This window comes from Lipotes vexillifer, unplaced genomic scaffold (assembly GCF_000442215.2).
Source record: "Lipotes vexillifer unplaced genomic scaffold, Lipotes_vexillifer_v1.1 scaffold655, whole genome shotgun sequence".
Taxonomy (NCBI): domain Eukaryota; kingdom Metazoa; phylum Chordata; class Mammalia; order Artiodactyla; family Lipotidae; genus Lipotes; species Lipotes vexillifer.
In genome coordinates this window covers 3,082,960-3,110,227 of record NW_006788208.1, presented here as the reverse complement: position 1 = coordinate 3,110,227, position 27,268 = coordinate 3,082,960, and the positions used below count along the sequence as shown (strand labels likewise).

Below are 27,268 nucleotides of genomic sequence, written 5' to 3'. Positions count from 1 at the left end.
TTGCGGTACGTGGGCCTCTCACTGTTGTGTCCTCTCCCGTTGTGGAGCACAGGCTCCGGACACGCAGGCTCAGTGGCCATGGCTCACGGGCCCAGCCGCTCCATGGCATATGGGGTCCTCCCGGACCAGGGCACGAACCCGTGTCCCCTGCATCGGCAGGCGGACTCTCAACCACTGCACCACCAGGGAAGCCCCTTGACTGTATCTTTTAATTTGTGTATTTAGGCCCTTATGATTAATTATTGATATGTTTGGGTCTCAGGCTGCCATTTTATTATTTCCTGTTTTTCCATCTAGTTTTTTTCCTTTTACCCATTTTGTGTCATCTTTTTGGGTTATTTGAACCTATTTTAGTATTCCTTTTTAGTTCATCTGTTGTGTTTCTGACTATAATTTGTTTAGTTTTTTTTTTAATGGTTACTCTATGGATTACAATATACATTCTTTTTTTCCTATTTATTTATTTGGCTGCTTTGGGTCTTCATTGCTGTGCATGGGATTTCTCTAGTTATGGCAAGTGAGGGCTGCTCTTTGTTGTGGTGCATGGGCTTCTCATTGTGGTGGCTTCTTGTTGCAGAGCATGGGCTCTAGGCATGTGGGCTTCAGTAGTTGCAGCATGTGGGCTCAGTAGTTGTGGCTCGCAGGCTCTAGAGCGCAGGCTCAGTAGTTGTGGCACACGGGCTTAGTTGCTCCATGGCATGTGGGATCTTCCCGGACCAGGGATCAAACCCGTGTCCCCTGCATTGGCAGGTGGATTTTTAACCATTGTGCCACCATGGAAGCCCTTGGCAGACGGATTCTTAACCACTGCACCACCAGGGTTTTCATAATCTATTTAGAATCCATATTTTCCCACCTGGAATGTAGAAATCTTTCTACCATATAGGTATCTTTATTCTTTCCCTTTAATGTTATGGTTTTCTTACGTATTTTATCTACATACATTGAAAACTGTGTCAGACGTTGTTAAGATTTTTACTTTCAATAGTCAAACATATCTTAAAGAACTAAGAGGGGGAAAATTGTTTATTATATTCACCTAGATATTTACCATTTCTGTTGCTAATCCTTCACTCCTGCTGTTCCAGGTTTCTAATGTTATTTCCTTTCCGTTTGAAGAACTTCCTTTAGCACTTCTTATAGAGCTGATTTGCTGGCAGTTAATTCTCTTAGCTTCCTTCATCTGAGAATGTCTTTATTTCACCTTCATTCTGATATTGTTTTGCATATAGAATTTTAGGTTGACACTTCTTTCTTTCTAGCAGTTTAAGAATATTGAATACTTCTTTCTGGTCTCTCTAGCTTCTGAGTTCCCCTGTAGTTAATGTGTTGTTTTTCTTTGCTTTCAGAATTTTTTCGTTGTCTTTAGTTTTCAGTGGTTTGATTATATTTGTTTGGTCATCAATTTCTGTTGTTATCCTGTTTGGGAATCTTTGAGGTTCCTGAATCTGTAGGTTTATCTCTTTAACAAATTAGGGAATTTTCAGCCATTATTTCTTAAAGATATTTTCTCAGCACCATACTGTTTTTTTCTTCTTTTTCTCTGGTAACATGTATATTAGACCTTTTGTGATTGTTCCATAGTTCCTTGAAGCTTTGTTAATTTTTTCCAATCTCTGTTCTCTCTGACTCAGATTGGATAATTTTAATTTACCTTCAAGTCTGTTGATTCTTTCCTCTGCTATTGAGCCCATCCATTAAGTTTTTTTAAAAAAAATTGGTTGTATATTTCAGTTCTAAAGTTTTTCATGGATTTCTTTTTAGAAATTCTGTTTTCTGATACTTTCTAGATTTTCATTTCTACTAAGTGTTCACAGTTGCTTGCTGGAATATTTTTATAATAGCTTCCTTAAACTCTTTGTCAGATAATTGTGACAGTTTTGTCATCTTGGCCTTGGTGTCTGTTGATTTTTTTCCTATAAGAGTTAAGATTTACCTGGTTCTTGGTGTGCAGAGTAATTTTGGATTATATTTTGAATATTACGAGACTGTGAATGTTGCTTAAATCCTTTGGAGAATGTTGATATTTTTGTTTTAGCAGCAGTTGACATGGTTGGCTTCAGAGTGCATGTTCTTATCCTTTTTCTGTGTGCTGTGGGTTGTAATGCTATTCATACTGTCTCACATGTATATAACCCACTGGTCAGTCTGAGATATGTGGTCTCTTTGTTCAGTTTTTAAATTCTTTGGTCTGCTTACTAGGATCATATCTATACATGCCCAACCTAAGAATGAGCCCAGGAGTTCATAAACAACTTTATTGAGTCACTTTTCCATGCTAACTTCTCCTATTATCTCCTCTTATTCCTTTGGCCTTCCCGTTTCTTTCCTCTTGTTTAAAAGGCTGGGAACCTTGCACTGCTGCACACACTGTGTCCATGGCCATGTTTGGAGAATACAGAGGGACCTAAAGAAAACTGTTTACTCACAATGCTGCTGACACCAAATGTGTAGGATTTTTTCTCATACTAACAGCCAGTTTTCCAACTCTTTGGACACCAGCTGGGTGTCCTACAATTTAATTCAATTCTTATACTAACTACCTGCGGTTAGCTCAGATTCCATGAGTTAAAGGGTCAGATCCACAGACTACCCTCATTTCAGATGCTGGTCTCAAGTGCTAGATTGTCATCTGTACTTTTCATCAACCAGCTATAAATCAGGGGTTTCCGTAACCCCCTCCTCAGTTTATAATGACCCACAGAACTCAGGCAAACACTTAATATTTACAGGTTTACTATAAATGATATTATAAAAGGTACAAATGAACAGCTAATTGAAGAGGTATATAGGGCAAGGTCTGGAAGGGTCCTGAGCACAGGAACTTCTGTCCCATGGAGTTGGGGTGTGCCACCTTTCTGGCATGTGAAAGTGCTCAGCAACCCAGGGCTCTCCAAACCCTGTTGGGTAGAGCTTTCCTGGAGTCTCCATTATGTAGGCATGATTGGTTAAGTCTTTGATCATCAGTGATTAATTCAACCTCTATCCCCTCCCCTCTCCCCTGAGTTCAGGGGATAGAACTGAAAGTTCCAACCCTCTAATGGAGTCTTGGTTGTTCTGGTGACCAGCCCCCATCCTGCAGCTATCTAGGGGCTTCCAGCCACCAGTCATCTCATTAGCATACAAAAAGATGCTCTTAGCACTCCGGAGATTCCAAGGGTCTTAGAAGCTCTTGTCAGGAACTGTGGTCAAAGACCAAATATTAGAACAAAAGATGCTCCTAGCACCCCTATCATCAGGAAATGACAAGCGTTTTAGGAGCTTGTGTCAGGAACTGGTGGCAGAGACCAAATGCATATGTGTTCTTACTGACAAAGAAAGAAAGCAGGGGAAATTTACCTATCCTCTTGGGACCACAGTTTCATTGATTAGAGAAGATTGTACCTTCTATGACTGTTTTGGCTCCTGTAGGCCCCCATTTTTTTTTTTTTTTTGCGGTACGCGGGCCTCTCACCACTGTGGGCTCTCCCGTTGTGGAGCACGGGCTCACAGGCCCAGCCGCTCTGTGGCACGTGGGATCCTCCCGGACCGGGGCACGAACCCACGTCCCCTGCATAGGCAGGCAGACTCTCACCCACTGCGCCCTAGGCCCCCATTTTTACCATCGCTACTGCAGCCATGGAATTACTTGGGAGCTGGGACACAAAAGAATGGAGCTAAAAAAACAAAAAAAACCCTGGAAGATTTCTGTAGTGTTCTAAGTCTTAGGAGCTCCCTTTTCTGCTTCTGGAGTCAGAAATACAAGGCTTCTCTGTCAGCACCCCGTTGCCTAGTGGGTATCAGATTGTTGATCAGGCAGAGGGATCGTGGAGGAGATGAAAATGTCAAACTCACCACTGGTTCATGGTAACTTGAACTCTGTTCTTCCTCCATCTGCGTGCTGCTACGTACTTTTCCAAGTTCACAAATAGTTGATTAATGTATTCTGTTCAGATTTCATAGCTGCATTCAGTGGCACAAACAGAGTGGAATATGCTTACTCCATTTTACCTGAAATTAGAATGACCAGTGGTGTTTTAAAAAAATTAAAGTGTGAGAAGGATTTTGATATATCCGAATGGGTTTTTGTATCCTATATATTATGTTGCATATCCTATATTATGGGAAAAGTTTGGTTAGGTAACATCAGAGGAAAAGAAAGGTTTTCATTTTTAACAGCACTCCTTGTTAAGCATCGTGTGAGTCTTGGGGGAGAAAAGAGAATGTTTGCAGCTAGTTGCTTGGAGTGGCCCAACTGCAGCAATGTATATTAAGCTGCTGTTTATGATGGAATGTAGCATTCCTCACATGATCCATTATCTTCTTTTCATGGGAGGTAAACACTGAGAACCACTGACTTCCTGGTTAATGCCCAAACTCTACTGTGTCATTCAAGATTCCCTTCAAGCTGGTTTTCCTTATAGTTGATCATTCTCTTCCGCCATACTCTCCTGTTAGCGCCTCCTTATCCACCTTGGTTTCAGGCCATTTCACTGATTTCTAAATAGGCTGGGGCCTTTTACATTCTATGATTTCTCTGTTGGTAGTTCCCTTCTCACTTTTTTCCATTGATAAGAAATCCAGTTTTATACTTTAATAACTGATTCTTCATGGGTTACTTTCTGCATTAGCAGTTTATACATACTCTTGTTTATTTTCATTGCAGTTGGTATAGAAGTCTGTCTTTTTCACGAGACTAAACTCCTAGAGGGGAGGGGACTGTGATTTTTCATCTCTTTATACCCTGCTGTAGCAGAGCACCTGTGATTAATGTTGGAATGAGTCAGGGATGTGTTCAGGGTTTACTTGATGGTAAAGGGATATGGTGGGTGGAACATAAAATAGCTGAATTAGAAAAGAGATTGGAAAGCAGGGACCAGTACTGAATAAATGGAATTAGTAGCTAATGTTGTGGGGAAAATGTTTTATTACTTTGAGTTTTGGAAGTAATACTCAGAAACTCATTTTCCTGGTCTTTTAATTATATACAGTTTTTCCCGTAGTTCTTTCTGTCCAGAGAGCCAGCTGCCACAAGGTTTTTCTACCTTGTGTTCTCCAGATGTTCCTTTTAATTTGAATACATTTATTTACTCTTTCATAAAAAAGGGGCATGCCGACAGCTGCACCAAGTGTTCTTTCCTAAGCCAGCCAGACATTTGGATTTGGAGAAAAGTTATATTTTGAAATAAAAGCTTGCAGCCTTATTAAATCATTAATTTTTTTTCCTTGCCCATTGCTCCTGCCAGGCTGGGTACCTTTTCACCTGTCTTTACAGCATCCTGTCACATATCTTTTCCAAAAGTAAAGACCTAATTCATCCTAAAATCTCTGTGAGATGAAATGAGTCTTTCTACAAGCTAGCGTCTATACCCTAGTGCTGTTACTGAAAATGTAAGTCTGTGTGCCCGAGGCACAGTGAGGCCAAACAACACCAAAACATTGGAGTTTGGAACAGAGAAATGTAAGTTGCAGGGCCGTGCAAGGAGATGGGTGGCTCGTGCCTTAAAAACCCCAAACTCCCCGGAAGTTTTCAGCAAAGCCCTTTTATAGGAAAGGTGAGGGACGGGTGTGGTTAGTTGTTGCAGACTTCTTGGTGTCGAATCCTTTTTTCTTGAGGTCAGGCCATGGTCAGGTAACGACGTTCCTGTAAATCTCCACCAAACAAATGTTACTCTCTGTTCTGACAAGAAATGGGCAAGGTCCCAAGGCACAACTTTCACCCTCCGAGGTCCAGGTCGTGGCTAAGAAGAGGGGATCCCTGCAGGGGCCCGTTACCCTGCCCCGGAGCGTTCATCCAGCACCCAGGCTGGGTCCTCCCGCCAGTTCCCAGGCCTGGCTGAAGAGGCAGATCTTAGCTGGCAGCTCCCTCAGGGCCAGGTCCCCAGAGCCTGCCCAGCCGTCATCACCGAGGGAGCCAGGCGCCCAGGACCCAACTGGCCCTCAGGCTCCTCAGGCGGCCCAAACGGTGGGGGCCAGGTCCTGCAGACTGTGTCCCATGCAGATGGCTGCCGCCATTAGGTCACAAGGCCAGGTGAGCTGGAGGGCCCCAGGGAGGAGGCCGGGATCCGTCTCTTACCTCACTCTCCACCTGACGATCACCGCTCTGCTGACTCTTGGCTGAATAGCCCACTAATGGCAGCTCATCGGTTCCGACTAATGGCTGAGCGGGACCTCTAACCGCTCCTCTATCTATAACCGTTGCCTGGTAATGGGTTGCTAAGGGCGCCCAGCAACGTCCGCCCTTGATAAGTGCGCAGCGAAGGGCTGTGCACTGCTGCACTCTGTTATAGGACTTCTGTGCAGCTGGTAAGCTCACTGAAGTTACATGCTTGGACTTTTATCTGATGATGTTCACCTCTGGCCTAACAGAGTGTGCCAGGCTCCCTCTAAGGGGCAGAACCTCAGGAGATGGGTCATGCTTCAACTTAGCAGGTAACTTCATCTCCCCTGACACATTTATGTGCTCCCCCCGCCTTTTATTTTTTGCGGTATGCGGGCCTCTCAATGTTGTGGCCTCTCCCGCTGCAGAGCACAGGCTCTGGACGCGCAGGCTCAGCGGCCATGGCTCATGGGCCTAGCTGCTCAGCGGCATGTGGGATCCTCCCGGACCGGGGCACGAACCCGCGTCCCCTGCATTGGCAGGCAGACTCTCAACCACACCACCACCAGGGAAGCCCACTATTGGCGTTTTGGATTAAGTAATTCTTTTTTATAGGTGGGTCTCTCACTCATTGTAGAATGTTTCGAAGTATTTCTGTCCTCTACCCATTAGACCCCAGTAGCATCCCTCCATCCCAAAGTTGTGACAAGCAAAACTGTCTCCAGACATTGCCAACTGGGTGCTGCAGAACAAAGTTGCTCCCTATTGAGAGCCCCTGGTATAGACAAAGGTTTAAGAATGCGTACTCACTTTAGAAGTGATCACTGGAGAGAGAAAATGTAATGGGGATAGAGGGATGGTCAGTAGAGTTTTTAGCTTTATTTTGAACAATAACAATGTTTTGGTATTATGTGTAATTAAAAAAAAGGAAGAGGGCTTCCCTGGTGGCGCAGTGCTTGAGAGTCCGCCTGCCGATGCAGGAGACGCGGGTTCGTGCCCCGTTTCGGGAAGATCCCACATGCCGCGGAGCGGCTGGGCCCGTGAGCCATGGCCGCTGGGCCTGCGCATCCGGAGCCTGTGCTCCGCAAATGGGAGAAGCCACAACAGTGAGAGGCCCGCATAACGCAAGGAGAAAAAAAAAAAAAAAAAAAAGGAAGAAACCAAAAGATACCTTTGCTTCTTTATAAGATCTCTCCTGTGTCAAATTTAAAAATGGTCAGTGGTCAAAAGAAGAAATACAAATAGCTCACAAACATGAAAATATGCCCAAAGGCACTAATAATTAGAGAAATGCAAATTAAAAAACTAGTAAGGAATCATTTTTCATTAGATATAAAATTAGACATGTTCAGTGATGGTATGATGTGGGGAAATTCATCTCTGCTAGACGTGTTAATAGACATAAGCTTTTAAGCATGCAGTTTATATAGCCTTTATACTTCCAGGTATTTTTCTCACAGAAATATATCCATGCATACAGATTGACATGTTCAGGGAATCTTATTGCAGCTTGTAACATCTGCAAATTAGAAGCAATATCCATTATTGGAGTAAAGGTTAAATATGTTATGGTTTACCCAGGTTACCAGGAATGTTATGTAGCAGTTAAGCAAGTTTCAAGAATATGTAGTGTGATACAGTTTATGGGAAGAAAATCTTAAGTATGATACAAAACCATACACTGTTTTATTTATTTATTTATTTTATTTTTTATTATTTATTTATTTATTTTTTTTTGCGGTACGCGAGCCTCTCACTGTTGTGGCCTCTCCCGTTGGGGAGCACAGGCTCCGGACGCTCAGGCTCAGCGGCCATGCCTCACGGGCCTAGCCGCTCCGCGGCATGTGGGATCTTCCCGGACCGGGGCACGAACCTGTGTGCCCTGCATTGGTAGGCGGACTCTCAACCACTGCACCACCAGGGAAGCCCTGTTTTATTTTTTTTTAGATAAATTTATTTATTTGGCTGCATTGGGTCTTCGTTGCTGTGCGAGGGCTTTCTCTAGTTGCGGTGAGCGGGGGCTGCTCTTCTTTGTGGTGTGTGGGCTTCTCATTGCGGTGGCTTCTCTTGTTGCAGAGCACAGGCTCTAGGCGCGCAGGCTTCAGTAGTTGTGGCACATGGGCTCAGCACTTGTGGCTTGCAGGCTCTAGAGCACAGGCTCAGTAGTTGTGGCTCATGGGCTAAGTTGCTCCGCGGCATATGGGATCTTCCCGGACCAGGGCTCCAACCTGTGTCCCCTGCATTGGCAGGCAGATTCTTAACCACTGTGCCACCAGGGAAGTCCCTAAAACTGTACACTTTTATGTCTACTAGGCATATGAAAATATTTAAGTAAGTCTGAAAGGATGCATACAAAACTGTTGATAATTTCTTTTAGGGTAGGAGGTGGGACTGGGAGGCCTTTAAGGGGGTGAGAAGTAGTGGTTATCTGTATTGCTTAAACTTAAATTTTCTGTCAAGCTAGTGTATATTCTTACATTACTTGGGTAATTAAAATAAAATAAAAAACAACATCTAGATGACTCACTTTTATGTGTAGCATTATCAATTAGTGGCACATAATGAGCAATGGTAGTGCTGGCCAGGCTCTAGTAGTTTTCAGTATCTCATGACATTGGTGGCTATTTGTATTTAAATTATTAGAACTGACATTTAAGTATTCATATGGTTTATGAATAAATATTTAAAACATTCATATGTTTTAAAAAATACACTTATTACAGTGGAAATATTTCTTAATCCTGTTCTAGAATCTCACTGCCATTGTTTCAGAAATCTGTATTCAGAAATACATAACTAATATTCATGTTTTAAAAAAATACACTTATTACAGTGGAAATATTTCTTAATCCTATTCTAGAATCTCACTCTGCCATTGTTTCAGAAATCTGTATTCAGAAATACATAACTATATTTAAGCCGTCATGACTAGAGCCTTGAGTGAATGTGTGATAGCTTTTCTTTAGTAAGTGGAAAATGTTTACAAGCTAGAGCTGTGCCCATACTCTCATTATTGGTATTTGTTTTGTGTTCTTTTTTTCTTCCCTTGTTACAATTTTTCTTAAGTGCTTAAGTGGTACCATACACACACACACACACACACACACACACACACACACACACATAACTATAACTATATAGCTAATTTCTGAAACTTTTATAACAACTGCTTGTCAGTGATAGTCTGCAAATTGTGATGAATCTGTATAGTTTTTTTAAAATTGTAAAATTACATAACGTAGAATTTACCACTTTGTTAATTTTTAATTGTACAGTTCAGTGGCATTAAGTACATTTACAGTATTGTGCAGCCATCACCACCATCCATCCCCAGAACTTTTTCCACTGAATCTCTGTAAATTTTATAGGATCTCTTTCTAGGTTGTCTTTTGTTTTCATGGCCATATGTTTGCCTGCTGACAGTGGTTTTGTTTTCATCCTAGGGACTTCTAGTCAGGTTTGTGAGCCTAGGCATACACACTCAAGTCTGTTAGGTATTTCTCTGAGGGTATCTCTCTGAAAAGTTATATCAGTCTGCAATCAGAAAGTTTTATTGAATACCTTGTGTGTGTACTCTGCTTTACCAACAGTTATAGAGAAAATAAAGTAAAATATTCTTGCATTCCCCATTTCCTAGCATTATGATTAAACCACATGAAAGACTAGTCTTCGGTTTTTCTTTCTTTTCTTCGAATTTGCTGTTCAACCCAGGGAATTCTGGCTTCTATTTCTGTTATTCTACTAAGTTGGTCCCCAGAGTTGCCAGACAACTGGTTCATTAGATCCAATAGCGAAATCCCCGCCTTCTCTGGTCTATAGCAAAGTGCTTTCTGTGCTTTCTGTCTATAGCACACAGCACTGGTGACTGTCTCTTCTGTTTTGATGCTTATTACTTCCTTACCATTTTCTAGTCCCTTTCGGGCCTCTATGCATTTGATACACTGTGTGTACTGCTAGAGTGCCCTTCTCAGTTGGCTTCTATCTTAGGAATCTTTGTCAGGTGAATCCTAACTTTCTCTTTATTGGTTAGAGTGATTAATCAAACATTAATAGCATATAACACTGTGCTGTGTGCCAGGAGTGTCTCATATAGACCTCACAGCACAGTGGATTTAAAATTTTTATATGAAACTTACTGATTTTTATTTAACAGTTTTATTGAGTTATAGTTTGCATATTGAGTTATAGTGTATTTTTAGAGTTGTGCAACGCTCACCACTGTTCAGTTTTAGAACATAGCCATCACCCAGAAAGATGTCTTGTGTCCCTCTGCAGTCACTCTTGTTCCCACCTTCACCTAGGTAGCCACTGATCTGCTTTCTGTCTATAGTTTTGCATTTTCTAAAAATTCAAATACATGGAATTATATAATATTTGGTCTTTTATGTCTGGCTTCTTTCACTTAGAATAAGTTTTTGAGATTGATTTATGTTGTTGCATGTATCAGTTTGTTGCCTTTTTTTGGCTGAGTAATATTCTGTTATATGAATAGAACACATTTTGTTTGTCCGTTTACCAGTTGCTGGGCATTTGGGTTTCCAGTTTTTGATTACTATGAATAAGGCTGTTATGAACAATTGTGTATATGTCTTTGTATGGACATATATTATCATTTCTCTTGGGTATATACTTAGGAGTGGAATTGCCTCGTCATTTGATAACTGTACTGAACTTTTTAAGTACTTACAGGCTGTTTCCCAAAGCAGTTGTACCATTTTACATTCCCACTAGCAGCGTATGAGGGTTCAAATTTCTCCTCCTTCTCACCAATGCTTGTCAGATATATCTGTCTTTTTGATTACAGACATCCTAGCAGGTGGGAAGTGGTATCACATTGTGATTAACGGTGTCTTCGAAGAACAGAAGTTTTAAATTTTAATTAACTCTAATTTATCAAATTTTTTCTTTTATGGATCAGTCTTCAGGAGACTGACATCTATGGATTATATCCCTTGAGCTTCCTTGACCTCTGCCTCGGGTTGGCTATTTGAAGACATGAGCAGCAGATCAGGCTGTTTATCCCAGCTCCACTTCCGTGCCTTGCTGCAGTTCTCGTGGTGGCCACAACCTTCTAGGGCGGTAGTAACTGTTGGGTCACCCATGCTCCCCAGCTCTCTGTGTTCTTCCCACTCTGAGCCCCTTCAGGACCACAGTGGCCATGGTTTCCCACTGTTGTTAGTCCCTGGAAACCTTGCCATCCTCTGTTGGTCCTTTAGCTCTGCTCACGTCTTTGTTATTTTCAGTCAAACATGTTTGAATGTGCCACTTTATCCCTGGTGAATTCTGACTGACATACTAATTTGGACTGAAAAGGATTTCTAAGGTAGGGGTTGGAAAACCATGGCCCAGGGGCTAAATCTGGCCCAGTGCATGTTTCTGTAAATAAAGCTTTATTGAAACACAGCCGTGGCCATTTGGTTTTGTATTGTCTATGGCTGTTTTTGTGCTACAAAGGCAGAGTTGAGTGGTTTTGATAGAGACTGTGTTCTACAAAACTGAAAATATTTACAGTGTGGCCCTTTAAAGAGAAAGTTTTCTGATCCTAGTTCTAATGCATATAAGGTAGCTCTCAGAATCTCCAGAAGGGCCAAAAGATATGGATAACCCAGGGAGGCAAAATGAGTCTGTTACAGACAAACCCCACTTCCACTACTGACCATTGCTGGCAATTGTGATGTTCTGGGATCGACCCAGAAGTTCTTCTAGAGCTGTCCTAGAAGAACTGACACCTTTAGTTCCATGTTTGTCAATGAGATGTTATCTGCCTGCAGGGGTCCTGCCTCACATTGCTCTCACTTCTTTGAGTATGCCTGACTGGTGGAACCGAGGTCACATATATGTGCCCTGACTTCCAAGAAGTCTGGGAAATGTTCTTTTTTGCTTTCTGCCCTTGATAGTGGAGGGAAGCAAGATAGAAAGGAGTGTTGGAATATCATTTAGTGAGCTCACCTGCAGCATTTGCCATGACAAATACCAACCAGTATCAGTTATTTTTCTTTTTAACTTTCCAAGTTATGACATTTATTCTTATTTTCTTCTCCTCACCGCCTACAAACCAAACAAATAAAGAACAACAAAAAAACCCTAAAAGAGTTACGTGTCAGGGAAGTACCCCATGTCATAGAAGATGGCAAGGGTTAAATCTGTCACAACTCCATCGATGCCAAAAGAGGACAGCAGGACTTCATTGGTCAAAGGAAGACAGTTTACTGCTCTCAACAAAGCTAATAGTAGGAGCATCAGCACAGTAGCATCTTGAGTCCCACAAGGGGGATGTGATGGGTCTATTTAGCCCCAGCAAATACAGTGTGTGTGTCACAGTTAAGGAACACAGGGCTGTCAAGAACTGTGAAGGGTCTGAAACTTGTAAGCTAAAAAGTTAGCCTCTCACTGTTTCATGGGTGCTGGTAGAAGATACAAGACTGCTGGGTCAGCGATGAAGGACAGTTTATTACTCACAGCCGTAGCAAGATCAGAGTATCAGCATTAAAACAAAAATTTTATTGGAACATAGTTGATTTACAGTGTTGTGTTAGGTTCAGGTGTACAGCAAAGTGAATCAGTTATATGTATACATATATCCACTCTTTTTTAGATTCTTTTCCCATATAGGCCATTACAGAGTATTGAGTAGAGTTCCCTGTGCTATACAGTAGGTTCTTATTAGTTATCTATTTTATATATAGTAGTGTGTATATGTCAATCCCAATCTTCCAATTTATCCCCCCAGAGTATCAGTAATTTTACCTTGATTTCCCAAGTCCCAGTTCCCATAGGTGATATGAAGAGGGTCAGGTGATACCTGCACATGCAGTGGTTTGCATCATAGGACAAGAACCCTGAGCTTTAGGGTTCTTCTTACATAATGAATCTTTTCTAACAGGCTCTTAGCACCCCTGCCTCTTGCTCCAGAATGAGACACTACCCTGCTCTTCTAGGGTTGTTAGCTATATGGACACTTTTGCAAATAGAGTTTGAAAAAACTCTATTTTGTTGATGTGAGCACAAAATTTTTGCTAGCTAGGGCCAAGGATTCAGCACCTTTTTTAGCAAAGTAGCAAACAAACTAGTGCCCCTCCCTCAGGAAGCAAGTATATAATAGTCACACTATGGTTGCTTTTCTTAGTTGCCAACGTGACTAATTACAGAAACAGCTCAGGATCAAGGGATGGTTTAGACTTTGCTGTTTGGAGCACTCAGCAAGGATGTTCGGGTGCTCGGGCCCTGTGGTGAACTGTCTCTGCCCAAAGTGTAAAACTACCAATTATTTCCCTCTCTGATTCTCATAAACTCTCAGATTGACATGCCGTGTTCTAGTGCAGTTACTACTTGCATTTCACTAATCTGCTTCGTCTCATTAATAAGAATTGAGTCAGTTTTTGTGGTAGTGATTATATTAGCATGTTATTACAAGTAACAGATATTGATGTTATGCAATACAGTGGTTCAAATAGGGTGACTTTCGAATGTTCTCTTACATAACATCTGGTCATTTTAGGTTAGGGAGGACAGTCTATTTCAAAGGACATCCAGGGACTCTGGATGTTTGTTGCTCTGCCATCGCCTAGGGTAGCGGTCCCTAACCTTTTTGGCACCAGGGACCGGTTTCATGGAAGATAGTTTTTCCATGGACCGGGGTGGGGGGGGGATGGTTTTGGGATGATTCAAGCACATTACATTTATTGTGCACTTTATTATTATTACATTGTACTATATAATGAAATAATTATACAACTCACCAGAATGCTGACAGGAAGCGGAGCTCAGGTGGTAATGCAAGTGATGGAGAGCGGCTGTAAATACAGATGAAGCTTTGCTAGCTCTCCGCTGCTCACCTCCTGCTGTGCGGCCTGAGGGTTGGGACCCTCGCCCTAGGGCATGGGTGGTCCAACTTTTCCTCTAAAGGCCCAATAGTAAATTAAGTTTTGTAGACTGTACTATTCAACTCTACCATTGTAGCACAAAAGAAGCCATGGGCAATAAATAAATGAATAAGTATGGCTGTGTTCCAATAAAATTTCATGTACAAAAACAGATACTGCGCTGGATTTGGCCTTCACTGTAGTTTGCTGTCCCCTGCCCTAGGGATTACCTTAGTTTTTGCATAGTTGAATTTGGTTGCTGCAATATTTACGTTCCAGGTCAAGGGAAAGAACATGGTCCAAATTTAGAGAAATATGCTTGTGTTTAAGTTGTAGATGATTTAGAAGTTGCACATTTCACTTTCTGATCCCAATGACATGAACTTATAACACAAGAGTGTCTGATAAATTTGATCCTACCCCTGCTGCTTTCTCTGCAGTTGTGGCTCGAGAATTTCTGTAGAGAAGAGCTTCAGGCAGCACAGGGCATGGGGAGTGGGGGCTTTGGGAGCTTGTCTTGGAGTACATAAGAGGCTTGCTTGCTTTCCTTCCGTCTCTTTTTTTCTGTCTATCTTTCCTGTCTTTGCCTCCCTCCCTCCCTTCCCCTTTCCTTCTTTTCTTTCTCTCCCCCCCCCTTTTAAATACTAGTGTGTATTTATTGTCTGTGTGTTGGGGAGAGATGGGCTCTATCCCTCCCCCCCATCTCTTGCCTCCCAGTACCTCTTAGCTCTGCCGCTGCTCGCTTGTCAGAAATACTGGAGATGATTTCATCTCTTGGGTGTTTTTAGCTCCTTCGTTTCCGTAGATTCCTTCCCAAAGGCATTTGTTCAAGCTTTTCTTAAGCTAAAACCACACTCCAAACCCTTTCTCAGCTATCACTCTGCCTCTCCTAAACTCTACAACCCATCTTACCAACACCCTTGCCCCTACCTTCCAAACATACCTCAGTTTCTTCCCAGCTGTAGCCCACAATCCATTTCACTGTGGTCTCAGCTCATCAGCATTGCTTTTGCTAAGGTTTTCCTCTCATACTTGGCATCTCATTCCCCCTCCTCCATCCCTTCTGACTCTCCCTGGATGATTCTACCAGGGTCAGTGGTAGGAGAATATGGTTCTAGTCATGCTGCTCTGCCTTCTTTTGTTACTTGCCATATCCTCAGAAGCTCATTCCTGCCAAACAAAGACTAAAAAAACTTGGTTTTGGTTACAGGATTGATTCAGGGTCAGTTCCCTTTTGTGATGTGAAAACAAGATTGTAGAAAATGGGTTGGGAGTTTTACATCCGGCAAAAACCTTCTCTCTTTTGCCCTGTAATTTTTAATTTTTGGTTTTACCACTTCAAAAATTATGTAAATTATAACAGCAGAAAAAATAGAGTTACTAATCCCTCCATCCAAAAATAATCGTGAATAAATTTGTCATGATGCTACACATGTAGTTATACAAAATGGAATCAAAGCAAATGTAATATTTACTGACTTAAAAAAAATTCTTTATTTTTTAAGGATCAAAATGCCTTTCTAGAAAGGATGTGCCAGAATACTAGTCTGTTGGCATTTGTATAAGTCTCTTTAGACTTCAGACACTTTGCATTAAATAGAAGAATTCTTTTTTTCTTTAGAAATAGGGTTTTGTCTTGTTTGAAAAAGATTTTTTTCCCAGTTCTTCAAATTAAGATTGATGCAGTTGGCATTCCTTTCTTTCACTTTTCAGTCTTTAAGGGTACTTTTTGTTTGTTGGTGATATTCGGGAATTTGGTTAGATTTGGTAGATGCTAAAGTCTGACCAGATTGTGTGAGGCATTGCTATTCTCAGGCAAGGAGGGCGTCTAGTATGTATTATGTCCTATAGGTAGTCAACCCACTGTTTTGTTTGCATTGAAGGATGTCACAAGGAAAACTCAAGTATTCATGGACATGGTAAATAGTGCCCATGTGACTGCAGATCTTATTGACTGATAGGTTTCAAAAAAAAAAAATCTCCTAGCATGAAAAAACATCTTTAAAGCTGCTTGTCTTCCCTATCTTTCTCAGTTTCTATTTGTTTAGAAGGTATTTAAAAACTTTCCCTCTCAGATGTGGCCTAGTGTACTTTTTAACTAAGGTGCAACCTATTTGATAAGGTTAGGGACCAAGCAGAGTTATCTTTTTATCATATCTTAGACATCTAATGGACTAATATGAAATTTTCCATTAACTCAAAGTTTTAAAATTGAGGCACAATTTTTAACCTATTTATATCTAAGCATTTAAATTCATTAAACAGAAAGTCACTAAGGAAGGTGATTTTTTTCAGTCCTGTAAATTGAAAAGTACATCCTTTGTTCTGCTAGATCATTATTTGGAAAATAAAAGGCTGATACAAGTAATTTTCCTCTATTTAAAGAATAAAAAATTTTCAAAATATAAAACTAAATGCTTGAGGAGGAAACTAATAATCTTTAAAACCCCTATTGGAAACTTTTCTATTGGAAAAGTTTGTGAAGACTAACTCCTTTACTTAGTATTGCTACTTAAAATCTTCTCTTTTTCTGTTTGAAACTTGTAGTCAGCAATATTGTGGTTAATTGATTAATTCAGGTTAAGCTTTCCATGATTGTTATATTTTCCTTTTACTATTGAAATATATAGAAAAGGAATTTATATTTTTCAAGATATTGACATTTTTGAGACAGATACATCTAGTCAGTGTAGGTGAAGATAAGTCATTCTTGAGGCTTCCCTGGTGGCGCAGTGGTTGAGAATCTGCCTGCCAATGCAGGTAACACAGGTTCGAGCCCTGGTCTGGGAAGATCCCACATGCCGCGGAGCAACTAGCCCCGTGAGCCACAACTATTGAGGCTGCGCGTCTGGAGCTTGTGCTCTGCAACAAGAGAGGCCACAACAGTGAGAGGCCTGCGCACTGCGATGAAGAGTGGTCCCCGCTCGCTGCAACTAGAGAAAGCTCTCGCACAGAAACGAAGACCCAACACAGCCAAAAATAAATAAATAAATATTTTTTAAAAGATAAGTCATTCTTCAGAAGAGCCTCTGCACTGCTTGAATGCAGTTTGTTTTGTATTATTAAAGAAATAATAATCACCTCAGTCATTTAGAGCAATAACAACAAAATTGAAATTGAGTTTCAAAAGTTGTTTTAAACTATCCTTTCGTGGTTGACTCAGAAGTATCTCCTTGAGAACTAAGGCAGCAGAGGGTTCTAGTTTTTTCTTTCAAATGGCTTTGCCAAGCATTTTTGCTAGTACTGACCCTGTGCTAGACTGTGGGCTTGAGATGTTAATATAGGCTTCTACCCTAAAGTAAGGTTTGTTTCTGAGAAATAGAAGAAAAGAAACCAACCAACCTCTTTAGACACAGCATGTTTTGCCTTTCTTTGTAAAGTCCCTAAGCAGTTTTGACCTGCTTTTGATGTATTTATTTGAATGGTTATTCAAACAGTATTAATGATCTGCTAAAATGTTAGGCTCTGAGCTAGATTCTCAGTATGTTTGCAAAGAGTTTGTGATAACATAGGAAAAATGCCTATTATGATGATAGTTAAAAAACAAAAGGATGCAAAATTATATCTGCAGTTTGGTTACAAAAGTGTATTTAGAGAAAAGACTGGAAGTAAATAAGTCAAAATATTATTAGGATTCCCCTCCTTTTTAACTTTTTTTTTTTTTTTGCGGTACGTGGGCCTCTCACTGTTGTGGCCTCTCCCGTTGCGGAGCACAGGCTCCAGACGCGCAGGCTCAGCGGCCATGGCACCCGGGCCCAGCCGCTCCGCGGCATGTGAGATCTTCTCGGACCGGGGCACGAACCCGTGTCCCCTGCATCGGCAGGTGGACTCTCAACCACTGAGCCACCAGGGAAGCCCCCTTTTTTAACTTTTTGATGCCTATTTATTATAGAAAATTTGGACACAGGGATGCATGTGTATATATTTTAATCCCCCTCCCCACCACGTACAGCCCTCAGTTGCCATATGTATTGCTAAGATTGGAGATTTAATTTAGTGTAGCTTTCTACCTCAAAGACAGTGGCTTAACAATGAAAATTATTAAACTGTCATTCAGGTGTATCTATGAATTTAAAAGCTTGTAGCAATAAAACTGTGCTGGGAGAGTTTTTTAAGAAAAGGAATTTAAGACACAACTTCTGCCTTGCAGGACCTTATGATCTGGAAAAGGAGAGTGTATAAATTGTAACAGACATAATCTGTAACGGAGTCAAAATGACATTACTGGGCAGGATGCGATTAAATGCCAAAATTTGCACCTGGTACTATTGGAGTTCAGATTAAAGGAGATTCATCTGAAGACCCAGTGGTAGAAGTGGAACTTTAAATGCATCTTTAATAATAGGTAGTACCTGGCAGGAAATAAAATATACAGAGTAAGTGTAGATTTAACTTTAAATACTTTATCCCCACCTGACTAATGCATTTTTTTTTTTTTTTTTGCAGTATGTGGGCCTCTCACTGCTGTGGCCTCTCCCGTTGCGGAGCTCAGGCTCCGGACACGCAGGCTCAGCGGCCATGGCTCACGGGCCCAGCCGCTCTGCGGCATGTGGGGTCTTCCCAGACGGGGGCACGAAGCCGTGTCCCTTGCGCCACCAGGGAAGCCCCTGACTAATGCATTTTTTTCAAAGGATTGTTCAGTATTCAATTTCTTTCTTATAGAAAAAACCCACAACCACAATTACAAAAACAAAATTGCTGTTGTAAAAAATTGCTGAACTGAGCAGAGGGCAGTAGAAGAGGGGGCATTCTGGTCTGAGGGGAGAAGAGCAACTTGAAGTTGGGAATAAGCAAGATATAAAGGAGAGCCTTGCTTTGAACATGGGAATATTTAGGATCCTTTTGCGAGCTTGGCTGCCTTTCCGCGGGTGTTATTAAAGAAATTAAACTGCATGGATTTGAGTCTTTTATATTAAGATATTGATCTATTAATCCCTTGGGTAGCAGGTATCTTTAACCTTTCAATACACAATATAATTTTTTACTTAGTTTGAAAATATTTATTGAACAGATAAAGAGAACTCTGAGCATTCTAAAAGATGACTTGATTTTTTTTTTTGATAGACCTCATTTAAAACAAAATGCTTCTTTAAAAACTACAGCTGAAGGGCTTCCCTGGTGGCGCAGTGGTTGAGAGTCCGCCTGCCGATGCAGCGGATGCGCGTTCGTGCCCTGGTCCAGGAAGATCCCACATGCCGCAGAGTGGCTGGGCCTGTGAGCCATGGCTGCTGGGCCTGCGCGTCCGGAGCCTGTGCTCCGGAACGGGAGAGGCCATAGCAGTGAGAGGCCTGCGTATCGCAGAAAAAAAAAAAAACAACGAAAAACAACTACAGCTGAAGAAAATAACTTAGCAATACTCAAGAATATTTTCCACCTTAGACTTTTTGGAGGAGGGTCATACATGTCCAGGTATATGAATGTGTTCCAGTTTTTAATGTCTGCCTTGTAAAATAAATTTAAACGGAGTTTAAATTTATTTAAACTTAAACTGGAAAACTTAGGAAAAGCCGTTTCAAAAATACATGAATCCCTTTCATCATTTTAAAAGAATAGATTTCTTTTAGAAGTAAGCAATTTATTTTGTATTGAATGCCTAGCCTTTCTTAACCAAAAATAGATTTGAAACAGTGTGTAGTAAGTAGTCTTAAAAATGGAGCATATATTGCTGAATTTGGAGTAGGTTTAGAACTGAATGCACATATTGGTTCTTTTACGAATAAAGGTTAAAATGGGTGAGGATCAAATGTGAGAGTATTTAAACGATTCTCAAGATTTTCTGGCTCATGTGTAGTGATACTGAACTCTGTAGTCCTGGGCTTTAATTTGTGCCTGGTGCTGACCTGATGCTGTGCAGGGACACTCACTGCATCCCTTCATTCAGTTTCTCTAATTATCCCCACTTCCTGGGGAGCTTGCTTAGAACTGGGCATGAGTGCTTGTTATGAAGATATTGGGCTACCCTGGCTATATGTAAGAGTAGTTTTTGATATAAGGTTTACGTATAGATGAACTGAATAGGAGGCTAAAGTTGTTTGCTGTGATTTTACTTAATCAAATTTGTATGAATATTATGGAAATTATCTGGTTAGTGGATTAGGCTTATAATTAATGAAATCATGGTTAATATAGCTCCTGAGCTTATTTGTTACATTGTAATTTCTTAGTGCATATTCAGAGAGAGATCTGACTACACAAATGATATGGGAAACACTCAGATTTGCAATTTGTATATACTTGCAGATGAAGATAGTTCTTTTTGCTGGGAGGATCTGTTAACGCAGAGATTTGTCTCTTCAGGTTCACGTGAAAATGGCGGATGAGGCGGTCTGTGTTGGCCCAGCTCCCACCAGTAAAAGCTACCTCAACATGGATGCCATCATGGAAGCCATTAAGAAAACTGGGGCCCAAGCTGTGAGTCTGAATGAATCTGTCTACTGCAGCTGTTTCATATGTAGTGAGCAGAACACTAGAGTTTGTATTTAAAAAAAAAAAAAGAAAGAATGATTGAAAATGCTGTTGCAGTTCATGTCACATGAGTTAAATGTGGCCGAATTCGCTACTGGAAATCACAGGCTTTGTAGCATCTGACAGTGTTGGTTACTGATCCTGCAGGTGGCTGCTGGATTCAGCTTTCACACCAGGGAGCAGTTTCAGTTCATTTCCAAATTTGCTAGGGGCAAAAAAAAAAAGAAATCCCAATTAATTTTGAGAATTAACCCTTTCAGTGTTATAAGAGTATTAAAAAAATATGTATTATAAACAGGATCCAAAAGACCCTGTTTTAATCATTTAAAAATTATGTATGCCTTGTTATACTTCCAGAAATAAAAATGATGCAATTGGTAATTATTTTAGTTTGATAGTGTCAATGGAATATACATAATTTACATGGAGAAATCAGTAATTCTCCCCACCCCCAATTCTTTTTGGAGTGGAATCCAATGAAAAAACTGGGTTCTGACATCAGGAATAGTGTTTTGTTATAGTTGTTGTTGTTATTGTTGTTGTTGTTGTGTGTGTGTGTGTGTATATGTGTATGTTTTTATCAGAGAACTAATTACATGTAATGTTAAAAAAAACTACGTGGAGTTATCTCTAAAATTGGATGGAAGCAGCCAACACCAGCAGTTAGCCTGGAGTGCTTCAGTTAGTGTTCACATTTCTTTTGAAAGAAATGTTTTAGTACGATGCATGTTTAAAAAAAAAACTGAATTCATGAACCCATATTATAGATGTTACAGTTTACTAGCAGAGTTAATGAAGGTAAAACTCTTAACTATAGATTATCGGAATACAATCTTTAGTTGAATGTTTATATGAAATGAAACTGTTGGAGTGAAACTCTTTTCCTGTGATGTAGTAGTGTAAATTATTCTGTACCATGTTCATAAAGCTTAGTCTAGCATTTAAAAAAATCTTAAATGTGTAGATACTTCTAGATTAGATTATGATACTGACTCATTTAGAAATTTGACTTATAGCAGAATTATTTTCCTAGAAATATATTCAATACGGACTGATAATAGGGTGGCTAAATTTATGGTCAAAAGTTACTTGGTTAGAACAGGATGGTAGAATTTAAATTGTTGCAACGTGGCTTGTGAGAGAGGAGAGCTTGAAGTGGTTGTGACTGGCTGAGTGGGATGAGGAGGGAAAGAAGAGTAGATATTAGAAGAAAAATAAATTCAGAGAATGATGAAAAGGTAAAACCAAACTTCGATTTTAGTTAGGTTTGACAAAAACTGTTCATTGGGTAGTGGCTGAATATATTAATATTGTCAGGAATAAAATATGTTCATTGGCTTAGTAGCCAGGGGTTTGGGAAAGTAGCAGTTCCTGGTTCTGTAAAGAAGGGAAATAAGAGTTTTTCATCTATCTTGTGAAAGGTTTCCTTTAACATAGTTCTTTGACCCACCAGCTGTTAGAAAATTCTCCAGACTTGTGGCCAAAGTTAGTCTCAGAAAAAGTGGGGAGAGTTTGGGTTGGGTTGAACTGCATAGCCAAGTGTAGGCAGGTGTGATGGGAGACGGCCCCGACTGTGGTTAAGACAGGTAGTGTGCTACAAGTGAGTATAAAGTAGGCGATTTCTTGGCGTTTGGGTCCGAACTCAGGAGAACTGAGTTAGAGCTGATCAGTATGTTAGAGTCAGTAGCCTTACTCCAGGGCCCTTGAACAATAAACATGTTAATGCTCTTTCTGTTGTGCTTACTGTAAAGGTTTTGCAAATTGGTAAAACTGAAAGTGCTTTTTGTTTTCATTTCTAAGGTACATCCAGGTTATGGATTTCTTTCAGAAAATAAAGAATTTGCCAAATGTTTGGTAAGTTTGTAAGGAACCAGAAACTGTTAACTTATATTTCAGAAAGCAGCGTAATGGTGTTGCTTTTGTAAATGTGGGTAGTGATGAGTTATAGACTTTTCATTGACCCAACGATTCTTTGAAAATAGTTAGGGAAAAGTGAAGACTTTTATTCTGTAACCTAAGTCTTGATTTGAAGCGTGAAAATGGAAAAGTTGTAAAATCACCATTACACCTAATGAATGATACCTAGTTTATAACATGTTGTGTAGACTTTGACTTTTAAAATAAAACATTTCAGACTTTTAGCTAAATACATCAGGGAGTCCAGTGATTCATTAATTATTTACCGTGAGCATAGAATGTGAAGCCAGAAGTAAGATTCTGTTTTTTCCCTTTTATTGCATATTATGGCATTTAATATCAAATCTTACTACTGCCTCTATTTTGGGAAATTTTTTTCTTTTTTTTATGATAGGAGTATCCTCCTGATATCACCATCCTGACTAGGTGCATGACCCTATATTTGCTATTAAACTGATTTTCCAGGTGTATTTATAACTACATTCAAGATGGTACTGAAACCTTAGTTTTCAGGTACTAAAATATGGTATTGATAATGTTTCGAAAAGCTCATTAGATCAATTATCTCAGGTATTAAGTTAACTTAATATTTTAATATACTTTGTTTCTGTGATATGCTTATATTTTGTTCTTCCATGTATTCAAAATTATTTATGAATGCAGTTACCATTTTGAAGATGAAATTTTCACTTAAAATTCATAAATTTAATTTGGACAATTCTTAAGATCATAGAATTCTAGCCCAGAATGATCTGTTTTAACCAATTTACTTTATAGATTAAAAACTAAGGCCTATAGATTAAACTAAGGCCTAAAGAAGTTGTGACGTAAAGTCACGCAGGTGGATAATAGTAACACATGTCTGGAGAGGGCATATTAGGTGTAAGTATCCAAAGGTCCAGGTTTACCAGGTTTTGTGCAGTATATCCACATTTTCCTGTTTATACCCCTTTTTATTACCTTCTAGTTTGAAATTTTGGCTAAGGTTCTATCATTATGTAAGAAAATCATTTGATTATAATACATTTTAAATGTATTTGTACAATATAATATATTTAAGTTTGTATAGGTGAGGAGTCTCTAAACTGTGGTCCATGGGCCAAATGCAGCTGCTGCCTGTTTTTGTAAATTAAGTTTTATTGGCACACAGCCCTGCTTGTTCACTTACCTCTTGTCTGTGGCTGCTTTTGCTCTAGAACAGCAGAGTTGCGTAGCTATAGCAGAGACCGAATGGCCTGTAAATAAATATTCACTGTATGGCCCTTTATAGAAAAAGTTTCCCGGCTCCTGGTATAGATGAATATCTGAGTCCGGGAGAAGTGAAGTTATATGGCAAGTATATTTATTCATGCATTTATTCAGTCATTAAAAAGGGCTTATTTGATAGCTATGTTCAAGGCATTTGAGAAGGATATAAAAATGAATTGGATGTGCCGCCTGCTCATGGGGAGCTCACAGTCATGTTGTGGAAAATAAGTCAGCTGCACAAATGACTTCAGGGAAAAAAATATGAAGAAGTTCAGATTCTCCGTGAATGAAGATAAGATTGTGCTGTCAGGGGTTTCATGTTAGAGAAAAGGGTATAAAATGTATGACTACCTTCCTTTCTCATTTGCTTTTCTAATTTTATCTCCTCCATTTTCCTTTATCAATGCTATGCCTTAGGCAAACCAGACAGCATGCTATTCCCACATGTGGCTGGTTCTCTCTTGTTCTGTCTTTTCCATCACTCTCCTCAGTGGTCACACCTGTCCCCTGGTCCCACATTTCTTACTACTGTCTATTCTTAAAAGCACAGTTCATGTTACCCCTACCAGGCTAGTTTCCGTGTTCTTCTGGTGAGAAGTAATCTCTTTCCTCTGTCTTCTAGAGCATTAAAATTTTTTTTTTCCCTTATCTGGCATACCACCGTCCATATTATGTAAAAATTGTTTCTGTATTTTAATCTCTTAAGGTAAGAGACTTGGTCGTCTCATTCTTTGTTTCCTTTTTGTTTTATATCCTAATGATTTCTACGTAGTGAGTTCAATGAATGTTATGGAAAGATTAAGTAAATATTATTAGATTAAGAATTATGGAACAATAACCTGCAAGAAAACTTTCCTCCTATCACAGAAGGGACTGTTTTGTAACTAAAAAGCGGTATTGCCATGTGTTTTTATTCACCATGAAAATATGTAGCTGGTGATAACTAACCTCTCTTTTTGTGCATCATGGCAACATTCTTATTTGGGATATAATTTTCCTAGCTTAAAAACTTTTCCCATTGGAGTATGCCATTTAAAATGCACCTTTTGAAATATCTGGCTATAGCTGGTGAGTTCCATAAAAATAACTGTGAAATAAAATTGCATACAGATTTTGTTATGCATATCAACATTGTGTGGTTGGTGACGAACCATTGAAATTTGATAGTTATTGTCTCAAACTGGGAATATTCTTAGAATCTGATTTCTAAGATAGTGGTAATAGATTACTATGTTGGCAGCAACTTTTGGCAAGAAAGATGAGCAGAATATGGAAAAGAAATGTTTTTTAAAGTTTATTTTATTTTTGGCTGCCATTGGTCTTCGTTGCTGTGCTCGGTCTTTCTGTAGTTGCGGTGAGCGGGGTCTACTCTTCCTTGCGGTGCATGGGCTCTAGGCGTGTGGGCTTCAGTAGTTGTGGCTCGCGGGCTCTAGAACACAGCCTCTGTAGTTGTGGCGCATGGGCTTAGTTACTCCGCGGCTTGTGGGATCTTCCCGGACCAGGGTTCCAACTCATGTCCCCTGCATTGGCAGGCGGATTCTTAACCACTGTGCCACCATGGAAGTCTGGAAAAGAAATTTTTTAAGTTTAATACTGTGGAGTTCCTTTTACTATAACTTATGTATGCTGTAACTTATGTTTGAAATGTAATCAAATGTGGAGGTTCCCCCCCCCCCATTAATTTCTGGTTCTGTTTTTTGTTTCTTTTTCTTTAAATTGCTGTTCAAAGATCAGCATAATATTTACTTTGTTTATAGAAAAACTATTTGTGCCTTACCATCTGGTATATTGTTTTTAGTTAACAGCTTTGAATAAGGTGATTTCTTGAATTTTTTCTGAGTTTGTGCTATTTATTTGCTTTAGAAAGTACCATAAACCAAATGTTAAAAGCATTCTAAACTTTGTATGTTTTCTTTACAAGACTAATTCTTCCTTTTTTTTTTTTTTTTTTTTGCGGTACGTGGGCCTCTCACTGCTGTGGCCTCTCCCGCTGTGGAACACAGGCTCCGGACGCGCAGGCTCAGTGGCCATGGCCCACGGGCCCAGCCGCTCCGCGGCATGTGAGATCTTCCCCGACCAGGGCACAAACCCGTGTCCCCTGCATGGGCAGGCGGACTCTTAACCACTGCGCCACCAGGGAAGCCCAAGACGAATTATTCTTTACGCTTAATTTACACGAAATGGGATCAGATTATATAGAATCCCTACTGTACATGATTCAAACAAAATCATGTCTTTGCTTAAACAATTAATGGAAAATTCAAAGCTACAAATAATCCTTATAAAGAATAGTAATTTTCAGTAATTTTAATATGTTGAGCACACATTTTATTTCTAAAATGTTTTTCATTCTGTATTTCCCCTCTGGGCTCCTTGTATTCTGAGCAGTAAAGGAGCAGTGGTGGAAGGCTGTGAGGACTGTTAGGGTTAAGAAAAGAAATTCTTTTGGAGTTTACGAAAGGGGGTTGAAAAGTTAAACTCTCTGCCCCTGGAAAAAGTGGTTTAAAGATTAAATGAGATTTAAAGAGATTTCATAGTGTTTTTAGTTATCTTTCTGGTTTTTATGTGTATGTTTTTTCATGTTATCATATCATATTTTAATGCAGCACAGCATTATAAGTTACAGTAGTTACCTTTATGAGAAATTTATGTTAGATTTAATAATTTGTGTTTCATGTATGGGTCTTATCCATGTATTTAGAAGATATGTGTATATATGCATAGAGATAGTGTGTTCTATCCAGAATGCTCAGCATTGAGGGTGGAGAAGGGAACTGTGGGAAGCAGTTGAGGTTTGATGATTGTATTTTTTATCTCCTTTTGTTGGAGACTTTTTAGCAAGGTAAGGAAAGTAACTACTTCAGAAACAATAATGAGATTTTTTTTATCCATTGGATTAACCAAACTTTTAAAAAATAGCCGTAACATCCAATGTAGACAAGTGTACAGGAAGTGTCTTGTTCTTGGGAGTATAAATTATTTCAGCCCCCTTTTATCTTTTTTTTTTTGTTCCAGAAATTTGCTGGTATTACCAAAATTTAAAACGTATATATTCTTTGACTAAACATTTCCACTCTTAAGAATTTCACCTACAAAGATGTACTTTAAAAATGTTCATTGTAAGGTTCATAATAGCGAAATTGGGAAATAGCTCAAGTTTTTTCATCTTTAAAATGAAGAGAATGACACCTACCCTGTAGGCTTGTTGGGAAAGTTAGAAACAACATGTATAAAGAACTTAGCACAGAATCTGGCATTGATAAGATAAGGCAAATCACCTTATCATTACAGGTGTTAGTTAATACTTATTACTTCAGTAGATGGGAGAGCTACTGAAGAGTTGTTGTTGTTTTTTTTTTTGAGAATGAGATAGTTAAAATTAGCATTTTGGGGAAATTAATCTGATAGTTTTCATGTGTATTTTGTGAGTTTAGATTTTTTTTCCTGTTGAGATTAATAATCTGATAATAATACATTCCTATACACACACGCATAATAATGTAGTTTACAAAATACTTGGACATATATGATTTCATTTAATTCATGCAACCATTTATCAAAAAGAAAACTGAGACTCAGGTGCAGTGACTTGCCAACAGTCACACTGTATTGGTAAGTAATAGAATCAGGACTTGACCTAGGTTGGCTGACCATAAGTACAGAGCACTTAAAAAAAATACTGTACCCTGGTTTGCTT

The 27,268-nt window shown here is 39.7% G+C and overlaps 1 protein-coding gene across 4 annotated transcripts in view; it reads left to right on the top strand.

Moving 5' to 3' along the window:
• Positions 1–27,268, top strand: part of PCCA (propionyl-CoA carboxylase subunit alpha) — a 362,003-nt gene that overhangs the window by 35,736 nt on the left and 298,999 nt on the right. For all 4 annotated transcript variants that reach the window (XR_457051.1, XM_007461534.1, XM_007461535.1 and 1 more), the window contains 2 exons: positions 20,239–20,352; positions 22,207–22,260. Coding sequence is in view for 3 of the 4 variants with exons in the window: in XM_007461534.1 (XP_007461596.1) it covers positions 20,239–20,352; positions 22,207–22,260 (168 nt within the window). In the remaining variant the exon portion in view is untranslated. The remainder of the gene's footprint in view (positions 1–20,238; positions 20,353–22,206; positions 22,261–27,268) is intronic.